At 42.6% G+C, this 20,140-nt stretch overlaps 1 protein-coding gene across 1 annotated transcript; it reads left to right on the forward strand.

The window, feature by feature from the left end:
* The first annotated feature begins 5,531 nt into the window (after nt 1–5,531).
* hs3st3l (heparan sulfate (glucosamine) 3-O-sulfotransferase 3-like) lies at nt 5,532–18,615 on the forward strand. Its single transcript, XM_041962936.1, has 3 exons — nt 5,532–6,275; nt 17,242–17,471; nt 18,227–18,615. Exons 1-3 carry the CDS (start codon nt 5,791–5,793, stop codon nt 18,613–18,615), a joined length of 1,104 nt encoding a protein of 367 aa, XP_041818870.1. The 5' UTR covers nt 5,532–5,790.
* Nucleotides 18,616–20,140: the final 1,525 nt, after the last annotated feature.

Consider the following 20,140-nt stretch of genomic DNA (forward strand, 5'->3'; position numbering starts at 1 on the left):
AACAAAGATAAAGTCAACCCATCCACAGAATAAAAGGTTCAAAAACGTAACCTGACTGTGTTTACCGCCTCAGCTGAATTAACTTATCTCCAGCCAGGTCAATATTTAGACTTAGCTTGGTAGTTTTGCTTGCTTGCCTGCTTATACCGGTGGACCCCCATAAGTTTTAATGAGATGAATCCTTCTTGCACTGTTTGTTTTGGAAAGTTACAAAAATGGTAACGAGCACTTAAAGCATATAGAATTTTGAATGGAAAGACCGAAATAAAATAGTAGGTCCACTGTGAAATGTGAAGACTTTACAGACACCAGTTCAAAACCTGCCACCCCGCAGAGCACTTTGAGCTTCCTTCAGAGTCAGGGTACAAACCAGGAAGCCTGGATCCAGTTTTTTGAAATCATGGCTTCTACCAGCTTCTGGAATTATGTGGTGATTCATGTTGACTGGACCTGTCCTCCCTCTCGGAAGCATCTTCAGACTTGAAACAGAGGTGCCTGAAACCTGAGTACTGACCTTGTGTGTTTCACTGACGAGGACGTGTTCCAGCTCTGTGACGTAGTCTCTTAACGTCCTGTCCACACCAGAAGTGGGAACATGTTGTGGAAACTGACATCTGCTGTTTTTGCATCCAGAACCAGGTATTTTCTAACAGTTGCTTTGTGCTTTTTTATACTCTCAAGCCCATTTTTATTTTCCTCACTCGTCTTTACAAATTGTGCTCAGCCTACTAAAGCTCTTCACAGGATGCCCTCATGCCCAGTTTTTTTCCTGATTTGTTTCTATTTTACTGTGATTGGCTGAACACGGATAGTGCATAAGAGTAGACGCAGTAGTAGCTGCAGTCACAGAGCAACCTTCATCTCTGCAGAGGTGAACAACACCAAGCAGCTGATGTCAGATGTTAAATAGTGAAATCCGAGCAACTGCAGCACTTGCTTCCTGTATCTGAGAAATATACGTGATAATTCAGAAAGTAAAACATGGCCCCAGCCTCTGACTGACTTAATTGAAACAGCTCAGTGGATCAGTGGACCATGACCTGTATTTTACAACAACACAATAACCTCACTGGAGCTACGACATGGAGGGGTCAAAGAAGCACCTTGCTCATTAAAACCAAAACCATATACACATGAAAAGGCCTGAGGGCTCACACAAAGGGAATTGCTCGAATACACACACACACACACACACACACACACACACACACACACAAACCCTCCCCAAAGCAGCATAAGTAGAGCTTATCCCTTCTTGTAGTGCTCTGATCTGATCTGGCACCTCTCATCCCTGTTCACCCTATGGGTCAAACACACACGAACACACACACACACACACACACACACACACACACACACACACACACACACACACACACACACACACACTCACTCTTCATCAGAGCACTGTGTGGTTTCTATGCCAGCGTGTGGATCAATGACAGGTGGAGAAGGTGCTGGGGGAGCAGGAGGTGCAGGCCTCTGATCTGGGTGTGGCTCTGGCAAGACTCAGTGACCCTACAGGCCTCCAATCCAGGGACACACGCAGGACATCGAGGCTCTTCAAGGGAATTGTAGACAGTAAATTAGCCACTACTACGCTACCTGTTCATTCATTCCAGGTCCAGTTGAGAAAAAAACTTAGGTGAAGTTAGATATAGAAAAAATAATTCACTATCTCTCTAACACCCTGCAAAATTAAAAAAAAATAAACCCTACATTTGATAGTGGAAAATGAAACTGGACAACACGTTCAGAATATGATGTCATGATTCAGAAGTAATGTTGCAGGCTTGTTACACTTTAAATAGACGATACTATACTATACGATACTTAAAATAAAGAAAATAAACAAAAAACACAAAAGCAAACCCCCTCACTCATCTTTTATAACCCACTAGAAGTGTGTGGTGGTGTATTTATCTGCAGAGACCCTGCCCTCTGCCTGTATCTTCTCCTTCTCCTCTTCCTATAATGTGGCTGGGCCGTTTTTGGGCTGCCACCTTTGAGAAGTGGGTGTGTAGCAGCAACCAGGTGCTGGACCAATAGCAGCATGACTCTTAGAGGAGGCTTTGAAAATGGTGTTGATGTCCGTATTACCTCTGGTTTGTTTTCTACCCCTCATGCATGCGTGCGTCTCACTGATGAGGCCTCTCAGAAACCTGATTATACTTCAAGCATTTCAAATACAATACAATACAATAAAAAATATGGCATGTGCCTCCAGTGGCAGACCGCTTTTAAAGAGTCTGTTCACTCAACATTTCCTCTCATTTTACTCTGTATGGTTTTATAATGAGTAGGAAACTATGTCCTTTTGCTACTTGTAATTTAGGTGAACTGACCCTTTAAGAGCACCACAAAACCCACTACGGCATGGCCTGTGGTGCTGGGAGAAGTTCCAGGTCTTTATGTTTGAAATGGATGGTGAGATCAGTGGTCAGTGAATGCGGTTCATTAGTTTGCGACTGTGATTGGCTTGAAGGTATAAGGCTCTCCACTGAGTGACTTATGGCTGTAATTTAGCCTTGATTACATACACCATTACTTTAACTCTAATTAGACTGTCACTCAGAGAAGGGATGAAGGACGCAGACAGTGTCCCTGTAAGCGATTCATAGAGGCAGGGTTGATGATAAATATGTGGGTTTTATGTGGGCCTGGTGCGTTAGAATAGACAAGCTTCCAAAAATGGATGACATAGAGCAGAAACATAAAGTCACAGACATCCAAAACATTACCAGAAGAACAAAGTGACTCATGTTCAGTTTAAAAGTATACACATTTCTGAGACCTCCTCATGCATTGTGATGCAGGAGCGTATTAATCAGCTTGCTCTGGCCCCCGTGTCGGATAATGAATCACTGCCTGGGCTCCGGCCCTGACCCCGGGGTCACGCTTTTATAGACGACCACTTCATCACGGAACAATCTGCGGGCCGACTGCAGACAAAAGACACACAACCTCACCTGATGACCTTGCCTCATGATCCATGGAGGGAGGTTGGAGAAGAAAATAAACAGGGAATAATAAGAAAGATATAGATTTATACATAGACACTTTATTATGTCTGTGTATAAATTCTGCTCCACCCCGCCTCATAAATGTTTGTCAAGTCATGCTGGAATAAAGGGATACTTGAGGGTGACTTTGGTGGTAAGTGTTATTGAGTAAATGTGGCACATAATGATTATTATTTCAGGGTCAGTTGAGCGCTGCATAGGGTTTTTACTGGACTGATGATCAACTTCAGAGTGTCGGTTTAGGACATTTCTCAGTGCAGGATCATTTCTGATGGACTCAACCAGAACAACAGCTATGGGAATATTTGATTTTGCTCCTGTAGGCACTAACAACAAAAAACCCCACATTCTTTTCAAGGGATGACACAGCTCTTAAAATATGAGCATCTAGTATCAAACCATTGAGTAATAATGTCCATTATTCATTTAAAAAAGTACTCTTTCAGAAATATATTTATTTTTTCTCCTATAAAGAAGTAGTAGCAATTATTGTAGAACAAGCTCAGACCTGCTTATCTGCCTGTACAATATGAGTTTTTTAGTGTGATGGGCGGCTCTTTGAACGGTGCTCTACCGTTTCTAACATATTTAAATACAAGAAAACAAAGTATTTCCTGTAGACTCTGATCAGGAGACGCCCTACAGGCAGATGCTGCACCACCCTCGGCTGTCAGTTCACAGTCGTTATTGTTCTTATATTCGGCTTTGTTGATTTATTATTGCCGGTTTTTAGCAGTATCATCATGGATTTATCTAATTGGTTGCTGTAGTATTTGCACTGAACAGATTTTTAAAAGATCTAAAAAATCCAACTGTTTTAATACAATAACATTAACTTGATCATATTGGCAATAGTTTATAATAATTCTATGACCATATTCAGTTTGGGTAAAACATAACTGAGCATTTCTACCCAAAAACAAGAGCATTTTATCTTCTGCTGATGTAACTTCCTGGAGGGAAACCTGAGTGATGAGAAGACCACTATAATGATGTTTTTAAAGGAAGAAGAGTCCTCACTGTACTGCACATGAGATTGGGTCTCTCTCACTGAAGAAATTTGTCCAGTCTAATGGCAACTGGGACAACTGGTCAATAAAGTGTTAATGAAACAGGAAACTCCGAGGAGGAGCTAACACACATTTTAATCAGACTAAAATAAATAATATCTACCATTTATTTAGCCGGATGACAGCTTCAAAGTATGCAAATGAATTTCTTTTGTCATAGAATTTATATAATAATATTCCTCACAGAGTATATTTACAGGTATACAGTAAATACTGGCCTATCTGGTGGTTGGTTGTTTTCTGTCTCTATAACAATTACACAGGACAGTCAAATAAGAAAAAGTTTAATCTCGTTGTTGAAAATGGATGGCAGATCTGTTTAGTCTCTCACTGCAGGACAATGTAGTGGTTTTATGGCATGGGTCACATCTGCTATGGGATAATGACAGGGGTAAGCCAAATGGAACATGAAGTATGTCCGTATTTGTGTGTGTGTGTGTGTTTGTGTGTGTGTGTGTGTGTGTGGTTGGAGGGGGGAACTAATGAGTCTCCTATGAGCTATTATGCCTACCTTAGCTCCGTACTCTGCAATAATAAAAGCCAACATTGCAGAGCTCCCTAACAGGAGGCTGCATCACAACACACGCCTCTGTTAATGCAAGTGATAAAGCATCTACTGATGAAGTGCAAACCTCGTCTTGGATCAAAAACAGCCAATCAGCCATTGTTTTTGTTTTTTTTTTCAGAACATGTGCCACTTGAAAAGACTGACATCATTTTGTAAGATTTTGGGACATTTGTGCATGACGCCTGAATGTGTATTCACACAGACTGTCCTTTGGGGTCAGGATCAACAGACTATTGGCAGCTGTACTACAGTCTAATACTGTCTGACCACTAAGCCAATTATGGTATAGGTCTTAGAGTGCAGAGTGTCAGCTGAGTGCGATAAACCCAGTTTCAGATGGCTCCAATGACCCACGCTTGTTTAGTGATCCGTTCCTGATCAGAGGATTTTTGTGGGTACCTTAGTGTTTATGTAACTATTCATCATAGAAGCAATGTTATTAGATGTACCTTTGTATGGCTCAAAGCTGAAGAAGACACAAAACAATATGTGACAGAATCTAAATCGAGCAATCTTACTAGATGAGCGTGATAATGGCACATATGAGGTATGGGACATGACTATAGTCTGCGCACTGGATCCATCCCATCCCAGGTTCCCCCAATAAATAATATGGGAATGATACGCGCCTCAGGGCATGACCCGATGTGTGTGTGTGTGTGTGTGTGAGAGAGAGAGAGAGCGAGAGAGAGGGAGGGAGGGAGAGAGAGAGAGAAAGAAAGACAGAGGGAGAGAGATCCCTGGACGCGAATCCCCGTGAGATGAGCCGTGGTGGAGAGACCCAGAGTAATCCCGTGGAGTGGAAAGAGAGGAAGATCTCCGCAGCAGCCCGGCTCGGATATCAGAGCTTTATTCTCCCCACGTTGCCAGGGTGGGTGAGTAAGTTGGCGCACATTCTGGAAGTCAAGCAAAAACTCGTTCCTCTGATTTACTAAAGCGGACCGGTGGGTTGGTTTTGGAAGGGGAGCTCAATGCGCTCCCGACGCGCAACATGAAGGAGGAGGAAAGCAGCGGAGCGCACTGAGAGACTCTCCAAGAGTTAGCGGCGTGTTAACGGCGTTAGAGTATGAAGGGATGTGAGCTGAACTTGTGGTAGAATGGCACCTTATCTCGCATGGATCTCTGAGGGATGGCAGCTTTTCACCACCACCATCATCATCATCACCACCATCCGAGCGCGGACCTGCGACGGCTCTTCCACCGGCTCACCATCGCCTCCTCTCTGAGCATCCTCTGCTTCTCCTTGGTCTATCTCCTCACCGGATGCTGCGAGTCGGAGCTGACAGACAACTCTGAGATCAAGCCACCCACGCGCGAATTCCTCGCGTCAGGGTCAGGATGGCCGTACGAGAGAAACGGAACCAGCGTCACCAAGGAGGTTACCGCCGCGGCTGGCGATGGCGCGTTCAGTGGTCATCCTGGGCTGGAGGCGAACAGCTCGGGGAAAGAATGGACAGCCACTCGGAGGTTACCCCAGGCTCTCATCATAGGGGTTAAAAAGGGAGGCACCAGGGCCCTGCTGGAGTTTCTGCGGCTCCACCCGGACATCCGCGCCCTGGGGTCGGAGCCGCACTTCTTCGACCGGCATTACGCACGGGGACTGGACTGGTACAGGTACGCGCACATTACGCATGGATTCTATCTCAGCAAAGGCATTGAATCTACCACATCCAAAATGTATCGTTGTTTATTTTCTCTTTTCTCTGTCTTATTCTGGCACTACACTTCCAGAGATTTTCTCAGTCCACTTTCAACTTTTTGCACAAAATGCAAACTTAATGCACGACTAAAACACATAGTGACGGACTCTGCTTGTCCTTTATATGTTGGATGTTTTTTTTTGTGTGTGTGTGTGTGTTTGTGCAAATCGGATGCTTTATATCAGTGCAGTCTAAGTCGGAGTGCCAAACAGGAGCCTGCAGCTTCCTCTGGAAGAAATGAATCTCTTTGTGTTGTTTGCATACCCGAACATATCCACAGCTATTCCGCAGAGGTTTAGGTGACAGTCAAAGAGACTTTGCCATCTGGCTATGCCAATCTGTGCATGTGTGCATGCGTGTGTCTGCAGTGCTTGCTGCCTGTGTGTTTGTGCATGTGTCTGTGTATGTGTGTGTGTGTACAGTAGGGGGAGAGAGAGAGACAGAGAGAGGCCTTGCAGGATGAGTTCTCACAGAGCAGCAGAGTAATCATCTCTGGAGCCTGAGCCAGATGTTACTGTTGTCATGTGGCTTTGTTCTCAGCCTGCAGTTCCATGAAAACTTGGAAATACTCAGAACACACACACACACACACACGCAAATGAGATTCAGGGGAACCAGATTCAAGTCACTCAAACTGCTTGAGGATAATTTGGGATGATAAAGGAAATGAAGGCTTTAACCAGACCCAGAATTTCAGGCGTAATTTTGCTTTTTCTAAGTGCACATACTGTAAATGCAAGCACCTATAGACCCACAAACCGCTCCAAATATGCCAGATTAAAAATGCATCCAAATCTGGACAACGTGGCGTGCTATTAACCAGATTACAGTATATTACTGGGGCTCAATAGTGGCATTGGCTCAGCTCTGGGAGCCTCTTTGGCATGTCAGCAACAGTTTAACCTACGATGGAGATAAAGTGAAAGGATGAATTTTTGTTTTCACGTTGATGTGTCACACACAGATTGAACAACACACTCCTGTACAAAGGTGAGGGGTGTTAACAAAGGCAGAGAATCTGTGGATTCTGGCGGTACTGGAAAAGCAGCTGCAGCCTCTCTGGTCTGCCAGCATGTCTCCTGTGTGTGTGTGTCGCGCCAGGTGATGTGAACGTGACACCAGATTGTCACGTCTTCCCCTCGGGCCAGATGGGGCTCGCCGCATGTCGAGCCACTTGACATCACTGTCAGCTCTGTCAATTGACCTCTGACTCCAGGTCACTTTACGCTGCGAGTTAATGATGTGTTCACACCACTTCATGACAAACAGCACACACCCAAAGTACACATCCTGACAAAGGAAATGTGTCTTTGCTCCAGTTGCCCAAGCAGAAAAATACAAAGAGGTTGCAAAATGACTTCAAAAGATATATACTTCTACATCAAATCTAAGCACATTTTCTTGTATCTTGGAGGATATTTCTGGTTCATTACAACTTGGGTATTATGTTTGTAGTTTTGACTGTCATTTACATCAGTTATGATAACATTGCTGCTGAAGTCTGATGGGGTGAAAACTCAAGCGGTCAGACAGCATGTTAACAACAAAACAGCTGAGCCAGAACTCACTGAACCACTTTATGTGGAGATAAAACATGTGAAATGTTGATGAATCCTTCACTGCACAGGATAGTAAACACACCTGCAAACACACCTGCTGAATAAAGAAGCTGAGCTAGAGAGTAAGTCCGTAAATTGCAGTGGGAAACTCTCGACCAGCTGCTACGACCTGCTAGCTGAGCTAGCCCTAATGCGCATGAGCTAATCTGCTAGCATGTTTACTGCTGACTGACCTCTGCTAGCTGATCAGCTGTTCTTACAGTATCCTCTTATAGACCACACTGACTGTGTGTGTGTTTTCTTTCTAGCAGTTTAACATTAGTTACCTACTTAGCTGTACGGGATACTGGGGTACGTTCTACATATTTCAGCAGCAAAACTTCCAGAATATTATTCTGCGCTTGCAGAATTAAAGCGAGGGCAGTTAATGTATTTAAGAAGCATTTACATCTCGACAACAAACAATAAATCAAATGCTCTGCCTGCTGCAGGCCTGTAATAAGTTCATTTCATTCATTTTGATCATGGGATGATTGGATGGATCATGTGCATGACTTCCACAAGGCTAGGCTGATATAAATCTAACTCCATAGCTAAATAGTGGCACAAGAATGGCAGAAAAAATGGGACCAAAGCTTGAAGTTTTATTATTAAATGGAATAGTTATTTCTGCACAATTCACAGCACTTTAGTTATTATTTTATTTATATGTGTAACAGTTCAGTTGCTGTTTCATCACATCCTCGCCTAAGAGTAATCTCAGTTCAGTGGGGGATCTTCTGTGAACCCACAGAGAGGGAAGTTGGGTGTTCACTGCCTTGCCCTGTTGATGTTAATTATATAAGATCAGTCAGAGAGAAACCTTCTGGCCTGTGGGTAGTAACTGGGCTCACATATTACCCACAGGCCAGAAGGACTGGAGAACACTACCAACCAAGAAAACAGGGTTCCAGTAGTGTTAAGCGGGGGTTTCTTCATTATCTCACATTTCTCCAGGCAGACATTGGTAGAAATCAGATCCACACATTAAAGCATTTGAGGGAAAATTCTGTAAGCAACTGAAAACTAACTTACATTAATCTTTAAATGTTGTTTTGAATCTGATCAACAATAAGTTATGTTTGCATGAATATTTTTCAGCTTATATCCAAATTGTAGGTTGTTGCAGACCATCAAGAGTCTCTGAAGCTGTGTCCTGGCTAATACTTTTACTGCTTGCCTTCGTCTTCTCTTGCAAATAAGTTTATCTAACCTGGGGCGTTGTGTCTTGCCATGGACTTCTATTTCCCAGAGAGCAGGTATTAGGGTATTAGGTTAACTCAATAAGTACACTGTCAATGTTACTGATATGGATTATGGCCAAAAACATGAGAATAAGATGCAGGTTGCAATAAACCAGAATTATCCTTCAAGGCAACAGTGCACCTTGAGATCACACTGCAAATGGAGGGTGGGCTGTAGCGCTTACTGAATCAACATTACTTTTCTATGTAGGTGCTCTTTCTCTTAAGCCCTATCATGGACAATCAGAGAGGATCAGATATAATGTATCTTCCTCAGAATCACTCCTTGCCTCTGTTAGAGTAAAATAACATTTAGCTTTACCAGGGTAATTGAGATCAGAGCCCCTGACAAAGATCCACTAATGGTGTTTGGAGCGGAGATTGGATCTGGAACAAGGCTGCGATGAGCTCTGAGATGGACTGGAAGCTTCCTCCTTACAGTGCTGTCTGAGATCGATAGCTCTATCTCCTCGCTCTGACCTTGGGTTGACTCCAGCATTAGAGCGTTGGTCAGCTCGGCTTCTGTTACAATTAGGAGGAAGCTTTATCCTACATTGGCATAATCCCTCCGCATAGGCACACAGGGGTCAGGTTACACACGGCCTTTTCTCTCTCTGTGGCTCTGGAGGAATCCATTAAAATTGCTCAGCTGGAAACTCACATCTCCCTCGTGATGGGTTCTTGCTGAAAGATGGCTTGACGGGTGGACAGCGAGAAAAGGGAGAGATAAAATAAGAGATAAGGCTCGGGTGAGCTGGAGGTTAAAGGGTGAAGTCAGTGTTTCCGCAAACTCACACATCTCCGCTGACCTTTGCCTCAACCCGGGGGACTGTCATCAGAGCCGTGTGTACGTATTCGAGTGCAATGGCTGACTTTTTCCAGGTTCAGTCACACTCAGGCTGTGGGGAAGGTTGTATTTTGTTCTAGAGATACGGCAGATTTATCGATTTATTATTGACTCTGAGTTACTGGCACAGCTTTAACCTGATAGGTTGCATTGTCAGTGTTTGCTGCTCATGCTTATTTCCAAGAAGTCACATAAATAAAAAAAAAAAGGTCGATGGAGTACAGATAAATGAAGAGGTCAAGAGCTTTATTTGTGTTTTGTTGGTGCACAGCTGTGAATTTTCTCTTAGCAAGCCCTCAACAACATCAGCTGACAGCATACAAATGGCAGAAATTTTAAGTAACTAATTGCCGTAATTTATGTAGTGATATTTTGATTTTAAGACATGAATAAAAGCAGCATCTCATTTCCAGCTGATTATCATTGATTTTGACGGCTGAAATGAAAGCTGTCTTTAACAGATTTGATCAGTTGTAGCTAGCTGGTGTAAAAAAAATGCTAACACTAAAGTTTTTTGAATGTACATATATGATGTTAAGGTAAACAACTGAAGCAAAAGCTACAGGAGAAACAGACGAGGGAGGAAAAGCCAGTGAGTTACGCAAACTTAACGCTGGCTAATGCAAATGTGGCTTAGCTGCTGAAGCATAATAATAAAAATCCAAAAGCTGCTGTAGAGCAGCTGCTAAACTCTAATATTAGCCTTGGCTCAGGTAGTTTCCAAAGTAGCATGTTACCTCACAAAACAATGTAATAAGCCAATGACATAGCCACTACTTTGGGAAATAGTGCAAGGTTACTACTGTCGGTAGTAGGTTAAGCTAGTTAGCTGGACATGCTAATGTTCGCAGCTAGCTACATTAGTTATCCATCCTTACGTTTTTGCATGTGTTTTTTGGTTTTGTAGAAGCTTGAAAAATGACGCCACCCATTATTTACCTTCTCTGTAACTTCTTTCAGTTGTTTTTGTTGTCCTGTGTGATTTTGTTCCACGAGTATGATCTTCAATTTGACTCTATTTTATTGCGAAGTTTAATGTTAGCCAACTGGTTGTCATTAGCTAGAGAATCACTATAGCTAGCATGAATAGTTTTCAGTGTTTGGTTAACCCCTTGACGCCTGAATTTATTTAGAATTTTTGCTTTCAAATTGATCCTAAATTAAGAGGAGTTTGTAAATTTTTCTGTAGCACATAGAATAGATATAAATTTAGGCAGGTTCACCAACTAGAATAGGGTTCAAACAAACAGTATATGTTCACTTTTTTCAATGCTTAAATGCAGTAAAACATCTTTTTTTGTGTATTCATAATTCATTTATTTCATCAAAACAGCCACAAAATTGGCTGACAACCATTACATTGTAACAACAATTAGAACAGGGGTTCTTTCACTTTGACCGGTCCGACGAGAAACCAGTGCTTGCAAAAGGTTCCTAGGTGTGTGTTGAATATGCACAAAACTGGCAAAATTTGCGACAATAGGCGTTAAGGGGTTAAGGCCCTCCTCTCTTTTTTATTTCTTTATTGTTTTGTTTAAATGTTTTGGGATGTTTATCAAACTTTTTTACTTTTACAAGTAACTTTTTCAAAGGGATTAAAAATGCTTTGGATTTTATCTCTGAGGCCTCTGCCAGCTTGAATTCATTTGGAGACACCGTGCCTCTCAGGACATACGGTGACAAGAAGGGGGGGCCGAAATTACTCCGTCTTTTCAGAGTCAGCTGCTCTGATGGCACAGATTCATTTGCAATTCATATTGAACTCGTTAAGGGAGGCTTTTAAATTCATACCCATACATTGGTGGCTTTGTCCTGCCATGACACAGCACATGGTGCTACTTGTGTTTTTTGTGTTTGTACAATGGAATATAATTGCCATGCAAATCAGAGAAGAATGGCTGCCAAAACATTTGATGTTCAGCAGAATTCAGTGGGCGAGAATTAGCAGCAAACACTGATCTGCAGGAGGGGAATCAAATATTTAGATTTTTTGCCTTTTTTCGGCATGTTTTTGCACTGAGAAACATCATGCTGCAGTGTGAAGTGATTAAAGCCATCAGTACAGATTCAGTTTTGACCACACTATAGGTTTTGAGTGGTGTGTGTGTAACTAGGGTTCAGGTGTGGTCTGTCCTGTCTCCGTACTGTATTGGAGGTGATCACCATAAGGCCCAGACGGGTGGGGCGATCTGGCCCTCATTAAGGCTTTCTCCTGGGAATTGGGTAGTGAAGGTGGGGGGATCTGGGGCCCCTCTATGATGGATGTGTCCTGGAAGTGGACAGGGCACAGCCACAATGGGCCGACCCCTTAATGGTCCTTCATACAGAGGAAATGGATGAGCGGTCCCCCAATAACACTCATGCATTCATACAGACAAGAAAAAATACACACTCAAATCTCATATCTGGCTCATAAATAAGCAGTCAGGTGTGCATAATGAACACAGTCAATACTCTGCTCTTTGACTGGTTATTGTTTCCTCCTTGGATCAAACATCAAAGACAAAGACACCAGATTTTACATCTTTGATCCAGCACCCCCTCAAATCCCCAAATCCTTTGCTGAATATTTCCTGATGTATATGTCATGCATATTGCAATTGCTTCACATTTGTTAACACACAAACACACACACACACACACACACACACACACACACACACACACACACACACATCACATGACACAGCATGCTACTTTGGGGCTCCAGAGGGTCCTGGCTCCCCCAGTCTCCACCTGCCACTCTTGGTCCCAGCTGAGGCCAGTACTGCATTACCATTCTCAGCTTACATTTACACTAACGCCTTCCTGCTTCATACACCCCATCATACCGCACTCATCCCAACACACACAATCCCTACTGTTCCCAGTTGTACACCATCCACACCCGCCTACGCATAGTTACCCTAAGCCCCCATAGGATCAATAGCCAGTGGCCTTGGCTGGCCCGAGGTAATTCACCGGGGAGACTTGCTGAAATATTGGGAAATGGACGACAAAAGAGTGGTTCCTCAAAGGCAAACAGGGGCTTATTATAAGCTGCAGGATAATCCCTGTGTTCATCATACTGGATATTTGATCTCACACTCAATAGTAAATGAGCAGTGTAAGGATGTTGGTATAACAGGGTTTTTAAACTGCCAATTAATTGAGCCATCTTTTTTTCGCTGGGATTTCCTCTGTAACATCTGGTGTCACCAGCCGGCTCTATTCACCTGCCAGTGATGGGCTTGAATGCTTGGGAGTTTCAAACCCCCCCCCCTTTCTTAACCACTCCACTGCCCCACTGTGCAAGCACCCAGGACAACCAGTAGGAGTCAGTAGTGCAGTGACAAGGAGATGCCTCACTGGCTTCGCACCTGTGAGCATGGCTGATAAGTAACGCTGCTTTGAATCGGCAAAACCCGGAGTTCCACTTTTTGCCACAAGCGAGAGTAATTTGCTGCCCTCCTGATGCAGCAAAGGTGGAAATAGCGTGACGTTTGTAATACCCTTGCAAAACATATTTGGGAGGCAACTGGGAGGTAAAAAATACTTTGATTTGGGAAACTTTGGTTCTCGACACACCCACAGTCAACCCTGGTTTAACTATGATGATGATGGATTCCCACCCATGACCATAATCTTTCCCTGCCCTCAACCAAATTGTTTCAGTTCCTTAAACTTGACCAGAACTGAACCACAAACATGGCAGATCATTACGGAAGACACTGCCAACCGACCCATTTGCTTGTTTAGATACACCAACTTGATGACACCTGAGGTGCAAATTACTTTCATGTTCAGATGCAGTGAACACGTGAAACTCGCTGACTCTCATCTCATGAATCTCACCCTTTCTCACTATTTTGTTTAACTCCAGATTCTTCAGTTTTAAGGATTGTTGCATTTCCTAATTAATGTGTCGTGCTGTTTCTGCATTTAAATGGCAATATTAGTCTTCTTTGGCTTTGCCCACTGAGACTTAATTCAGCTGATGACATTGCATCTGATTCTGAGAAAACATTACGTAACTAAAGCTTCAGTCTGCTTTCATGCAGAGATAAAATGGAATTGAAGTTACAGGTGTAACCCCAAGATTTCTATGCCAAGAGCAGCATAAGGGCGTATTTAGTTATTAGGAAAACTAACAGCAATTTTGTCCGTCAATTAGTGTGCCCGGGCAAATCATATAGCAGAAGCATATTTATAATAGATCTTTTCTTTTGATGGTGTTCTTACGAGCAGTAATTAGCTCTTTGTGCTTAGGTAATGGTATGGGGCTCTTGGCTCTAAGGCCATTCACAGACAGATCGCTAATGGAGGCACGTTTGTATGCACTCCCATCATTCCTTCATCAGTCACCCACCCCTTTCATTTGAAACACTCTAGCAAATGCTCTGAGACACACACACACACACACACACACACTCACACAGTTGGATGAGCACACACACAAGCTTTAAAGGGGCTGGTAAAAATCCACCACACCCACCTTTTATGTCTTCAGTGTTTGTGTGTATGTGTGTGTGTGTAATTTTTACGTGTGTGTGAGGGATGGGTCCGGTGGGATGATAGCAAATGCTTGACTAATGAGTGAATAATAAGTATATATTTGTGTTTTGCAGTGTGTGTGTGTGTGTGTGTGTGTGCCCGTGGGCATGGGCCTCCTGCATGTTTGTGTGTGTGTGTGTGTGTGTGTGTGGCAGACTGTGCTGCACCTCCTGCTCAGGGCATTGGAGTTAAAAGGGAGGTCTTCAGGCTAAGTGGTGGTAAGCACTGGCTCACACCGATCAGATCAAATGAAATCACTGTGTGTGTGTGTGTGTGTGTGTTTGTGTGTGTGTGTGTGTGTGTCAGATTCATAAAAATGGGCTGTGTTTGGGGGGTGGATGTATTGACAGGAGGTCATGTTGCAGGCACATCTGAAACCCGAGCTGATACCAGAGGACAGTCAGAGCATCCTGTCCTCACTGTACCAGCCGTGTGTCCCCTCTGGTCTCTTTCTGTTTGTCCTCCTGTTATTAACGTCTCATTTATAACTCCTTGGGAACATCATTTATTGACTCTCTTAGGTTTGTGATACATGCCTGAAATATAACACTACCTAAAAAAAACAAGGTCACCTCAGTCGTTACTTGTGAGCTTTCTCATTACGAGAGAGGGAAAATAAATTAAAAACTCAAAACAATAGCAACAGTGAACAACTTAAAGCTGCATTAACAAATAATTTAATATTAACAGTGGGTCAACTGGCAATATGTAATGTGAAGGGGATCACTTAGAGGGATGAATGCATAGAGCATTATGTGCGTGTGTGGGTGGGTGGAGGTCTGCTGGATGTGTAAATAGGCAGTTGTTTGCCAGCGTTTGCTGTAACTTCTTTGTAATACAATTAGTGATTATATGGAAATGCCTTGTTCCATTGGTCCTGAATAGAAATAAAAACATAACAGCAACAACCAAAATGCAAAAGAACAACCGATGCAGCTTTAATGTTTTTGCAAATGCCATATAATGGAAATTTAGATAGCGATTTCAGGCACAGCCTCAGGGGCAAATGTCAATATCATGCTTGAACACCACCAGGTTTTCATTTTTAACCTGTGTATTTCAAAAAGCTTTGATTTAGAGAAAAAACAAGTATGTTAGTTGAAGGTTTTTGATATTAAAATATTTATAAATCCATATCAGTTGAAATGGCCAGCACATTTAGTAAAACAATACCTGTTACATTGTACATCACAGTGACAATTTTGCATCCATGCTGCCATGTCTGCCAAGTGGAATGTATTCTTTAGGCATTTTAGACAACCATTGACTATAATTTATGCCTTTAGTGGCCATGCCTGAGCAGCATTAGTTTCTATTAGCAAACTTTTGAAACTTGCTTATGTTATGTAATCCACCGCAACAAATCTTTGCTGTTTCGAAAGTAATGCAAACTTTAGGTGCCTGTGACCTCAAAAAAATGTAAAACTGTACCACAAAAAAAAAACATGGTCAGAAAATGTATACATGATTTGTATTTAAAAAGATTAACACACGGACACGGGCCTTTAAGCTCTGTTTTAACAAGCCGAGATGCTGATTCAGAGCTGTGTATGACCATGCTGCTGAGGCTGCGTGTGTTTGGTCAGACGGTCAGGTGTGTGGCAGGTGTGTTGGCAGATGTCCTCGAGTCCCCAGCCGGTCCTGCGGACCCTCTGGAGTCATTTATCTCTAAATGAGTCCCATCTGCTGGGCTTCTGGTGTGGAGGTAGAGGTGAGCAGAGCCAGACACATTCAAAGAAAGCCCGCTGTGTTTATGCAGCACGGCTGTCACCTGCCTGTGTGTTTGGATCACTGGAGATCGGCACTATGAGCACTCACCGCTCAGTCTGTAAGAGTATGATGTCTGTCAAAGTGACTAATGGGGGATTGTATCAGGTTGTGTGAGTGTGTGTTTCTGATTGTTGAACACACACTGCAAAGGCATCATGGAGGATTCAGTTTCTGGCAAATATCTATATGCATCCTGAACTTCTTGAACTAATTTCCCTATAAATTCTCTCATAATCAGTTGTTAAGTTTTAATACAGTTGTTGGACATTTTTGGAGATTTATTTTGCGAGAGTTAGACGAGCAGATAGATATCACATATCTGCCTAGACAGTTAGCCTAGCTTAGCATAAAGACTAGAAGCTGGGGGAACTGCTAAATGTTAAAAACATCTGCCTGACCACACTTCTAAAGTCCACTGATGAACAAATGTTATTTTGCAGTTTCCTTTTGCTTCCAGTCTTTATGCTGTAAACTAAGCTAATTGTCTGATAAATAGTATCCATCTTCTCATCTATGTTTGAATAAGAAAGCAAAGCAATAAGCGTAATGACTGAGCGCAGCTTTTCTACACTGTATTACCACATTCAACCATGTGATATGGTGAATTATGGAGAAAACAGTATAAAACGAAACACAGTATATCTAGAACATTTCCATTCATTGGACTATTGCACCAATGGAAACATATTTGAAACAATACTGAAAAAAGTTTAATCTCTATTTAATGCTGCCTGCATATCATATCAGCCTCATGCTCATGAAAATGTAAGACTATTGAGAGATCAAACAAATTTAATGTTGCTAATGACAGAGAGACAATATTAACTGCTCTCTACTGATATTTTGCCAGTAATGTGTCTTAACAACATATTTTTCCTGTACTTCCAGAAGTATGATGCCCAAAGCCCTGGACGGCCAGATCGTTATGGAGAAGACGCCTCGTTACTTTGTTACTGTGGAAACGCCAGCACGGGTCCATGCTATGTCGCAGGATGTGAAGCTAATTGTGGTCGTCCGCGACCCTGTAACCAGAGCCATATCTGACTACACGCAGATCATCTCCAAGACCCCCGACATCCCACCCTTTGAGAGCCTCGCCTTCAAGAACCGCACCACAGGTACCGATCCTGCTGTCCGAGTTCAAGTGTTCAAGCACATTCTCAGGATGACACCTGAGATGTTCTCACACACACTTGTGTTAGTATCTTTAGTACCAATTAAAATGACAATGAATACATTAAAGAACAATGATCTCATATATTTTTAATGTATAAATATTTAAATGGGATATTGGTTTGATATGGAAACAAAAAGGATGCCAAACTGGAGCAGCAAAGAAATTCTGCTGCTACATGAGGTACATCAGGGAGAATTTAGTGCCACATTGACAGTTCCGACAATGAAGTGATTTCAAACAATCCCAGCTTTAATTGTCTGAACCTCTGAAAAAAAGAAAATAAGAACGGTTCAGTATACTTAAAGCCTTTAGTTGTCTGTTCATCCATGGGTTCACTGCAAACAGAAACTGCTAATAGTTAATTCTGCATACTTCTAATTGGCACACAGGGCTCAAGTTGTATATCAGCCCACAGCTAACTAACTGACACCGTGGCAACATTATACTTCCTGTTTATGGCCCCAAAATGACTGGTTTGTGTATTCCAGGAATGCTGATTTTCTCAGCCATCCATTCATATACAAATATTTGCCCTGTGTTGAAACTGGGGATGGGGCACCATGTCATCAGACATTGAAAACCCCTGGACTAGACCAGTAAATAAAGGGAACACCTCAGAGGTAAAAGTTGGATGAGATGATTTCAGACAATGGTGACAGTAGCAGTGATGAGTATGAATATCTGTGTTGTCTCTAGGTCAGATTGACTCTCTGTGGAGCCCGCTGTGGATTGGCCTGTATGCCCAGCACCTAGAGCGCTGGCTGGCCTGGTTCCCCAGGACTCAGATCCATCTGGTCAGTGGGGAAAGGCTCATCTCCGACCCTGCCGGAGAGCTGGGCAAAGTCCAGGACTTTCTGGGCCTCCAGAGGATTGTCACGGACAAGCACTTCTACTTCAACAAAACGAAAGGCTTCCCCTGCCTGAAAAAGCCAGAGGGCAGCAGTAAGCCTCACTGCCTGGGGAAGACAAAAGGGAGAACGCATGCCTCCATCGACCTGGAGGTGATGCAGAGACTGAGGGATTTCTACAAGCCACATAACCAGCGCTTCTATCAGATGGCGGGCCAGGACTTTGGATGGCAGTGACCCTTTGATCATGTGGAATCAGAGGCTTTTGTTAGCATTACACTGGTTTTGGTAGAAGCCTGCGCAAATTTCCCATCTTAAGTGAAACAGATGACAAAAGATTCAGAGAACAGAGCCAGTTATCCGCTTCTGACCAGCAGATGGACATGTCAGAGACTCACTAATGAAAACCCAGTGTCAATACATTCACCTCTATCAATCAGTTGTCTTGTTCTAGAATTTGAAGGATAGCAGCGTCATTTTATCTATCATAGATGTTCAGTAAAAAGGTGCTTTTGTGGTAATAAACAAGGGTGTCTCCTTGCAACTTTCACATTCGGTAGGCTACTTGTTCCTACCCCAGGTGGTAAAACACAGCATTTGTGTGCAAAGCTGGTCACGTGACTGTGGTTGCTATAGGTTGCAGCTGTAAAAAGTTGAATGGTGAAATACACAGTGTAGCTTTTCGTGTCTCTGGTCTGCAGTGTAATCCCGATGCTCTAGTTGGTAGGCTGTAGTGGCAACAATGAACCCAGGACAGACACATTGTCACATTCCTGAATTTCCATAACTTTCTTTTTTCTACCTGTTTGTTCTTCAGTCTCACTGGTTAAGAATTTAAGGGCAATCAATGCATATATATTGAGTATCGTCCTCCAAGCATTGTTCCCGAAAAAGAAGGGATGAATCTTTTATGTGGTGAGCAGCAGAGGGGTGAGTGAGAGAATCTTTATATGAGCTCAGATTTGACTGAGTGGTTTTGTATTCCTGAATAATGAATGTGGATAAATGGATGTAGGGGAACTGGTGTGGATCACTTGCCTCCTCGCCTATTGGTGCATTTATGTGCTAGGCTTAGGTTAGAATCCAAATGCAGAACTACCCTACTGTACCTTTAGAGAAGTAAAGGGGCCACTGGAGGACAACCAAAACATGACCAGGTCAAATCCATGAGAGAAGGTCGACCTATCAATGGTAATTTCTCTGAACGTGATGTATAAAGCTTTCAGGCTTTACTGTGTTACTGTGAGAAGGCCTGCTTACAGGGTTGTCTGTTTTCAGTTTGCATGTATTTGCACTAGTTTGAAAGCATAAAAAAATAAAACTATTTTTAAGCAAAGGACTTGCAATGGATTATTTTGGTGATCTTTCTAACATTTCTTGTTTTCCTCATTGTTTGCCACAAAATGCTGTTTTTTTTAAAGGTCTCATTGAATCTTAATGAATCAGGTTTGGATTTATGTCGAATGTGAGGGCAGACAGCATTAGTGCAATTGCTTTGCAAATGTAAATGTTTACGTCAGAGATGTAGGGCCTACACACTGCCTGGCGGATAAGATAAAAAAAAAAAATCTGGTATCCGCAGTAATAATGTGAATCAAATTAATGTAATGAGGAATTTTAATGGGTTTCTATGGGTGACTCAAATTTTAAAGGGGTAAATTACAATTAAAAATTAAAATCTGTCACAGAACACATTCTGGTATCCCAGTCCTGTATGTGTGTATACAAATGGTTGAGTTAAAGACAGAAACAAAGAGCAAAT

Source organism: Chelmon rostratus, chromosome 21, assembly GCF_017976325.1.
Source record: "Chelmon rostratus isolate fCheRos1 chromosome 21, fCheRos1.pri, whole genome shotgun sequence".
Lineage (NCBI taxonomy): Eukaryota > Metazoa > Chordata > Actinopteri > Chaetodontiformes > Chaetodontidae > Chelmon > Chelmon rostratus.

Bases quoted from the DNA above. Each gene is read 5' to 3' on its own strand.
- hs3st3l (XM_041962936.1), top strand. From the start codon at position 5,791: ATGGCAGCTTTTCACCACCACCATCATCATCATCACCACCATCCGAGC. The intron at 6,276-17,241 runs GTACGCGCACAT...CTGTACTTCCAG, and splicing joins CGGGGACTGGACTGGTACAG to AAGTATGATGCCCAAAGCCC. The intron at 17,472-18,226 runs GTACCGATCCTG...TGTTGTCTCTAG, and splicing joins CTTCAAGAACCGCACCACAG to GTCAGATTGACTCTCTGTGG.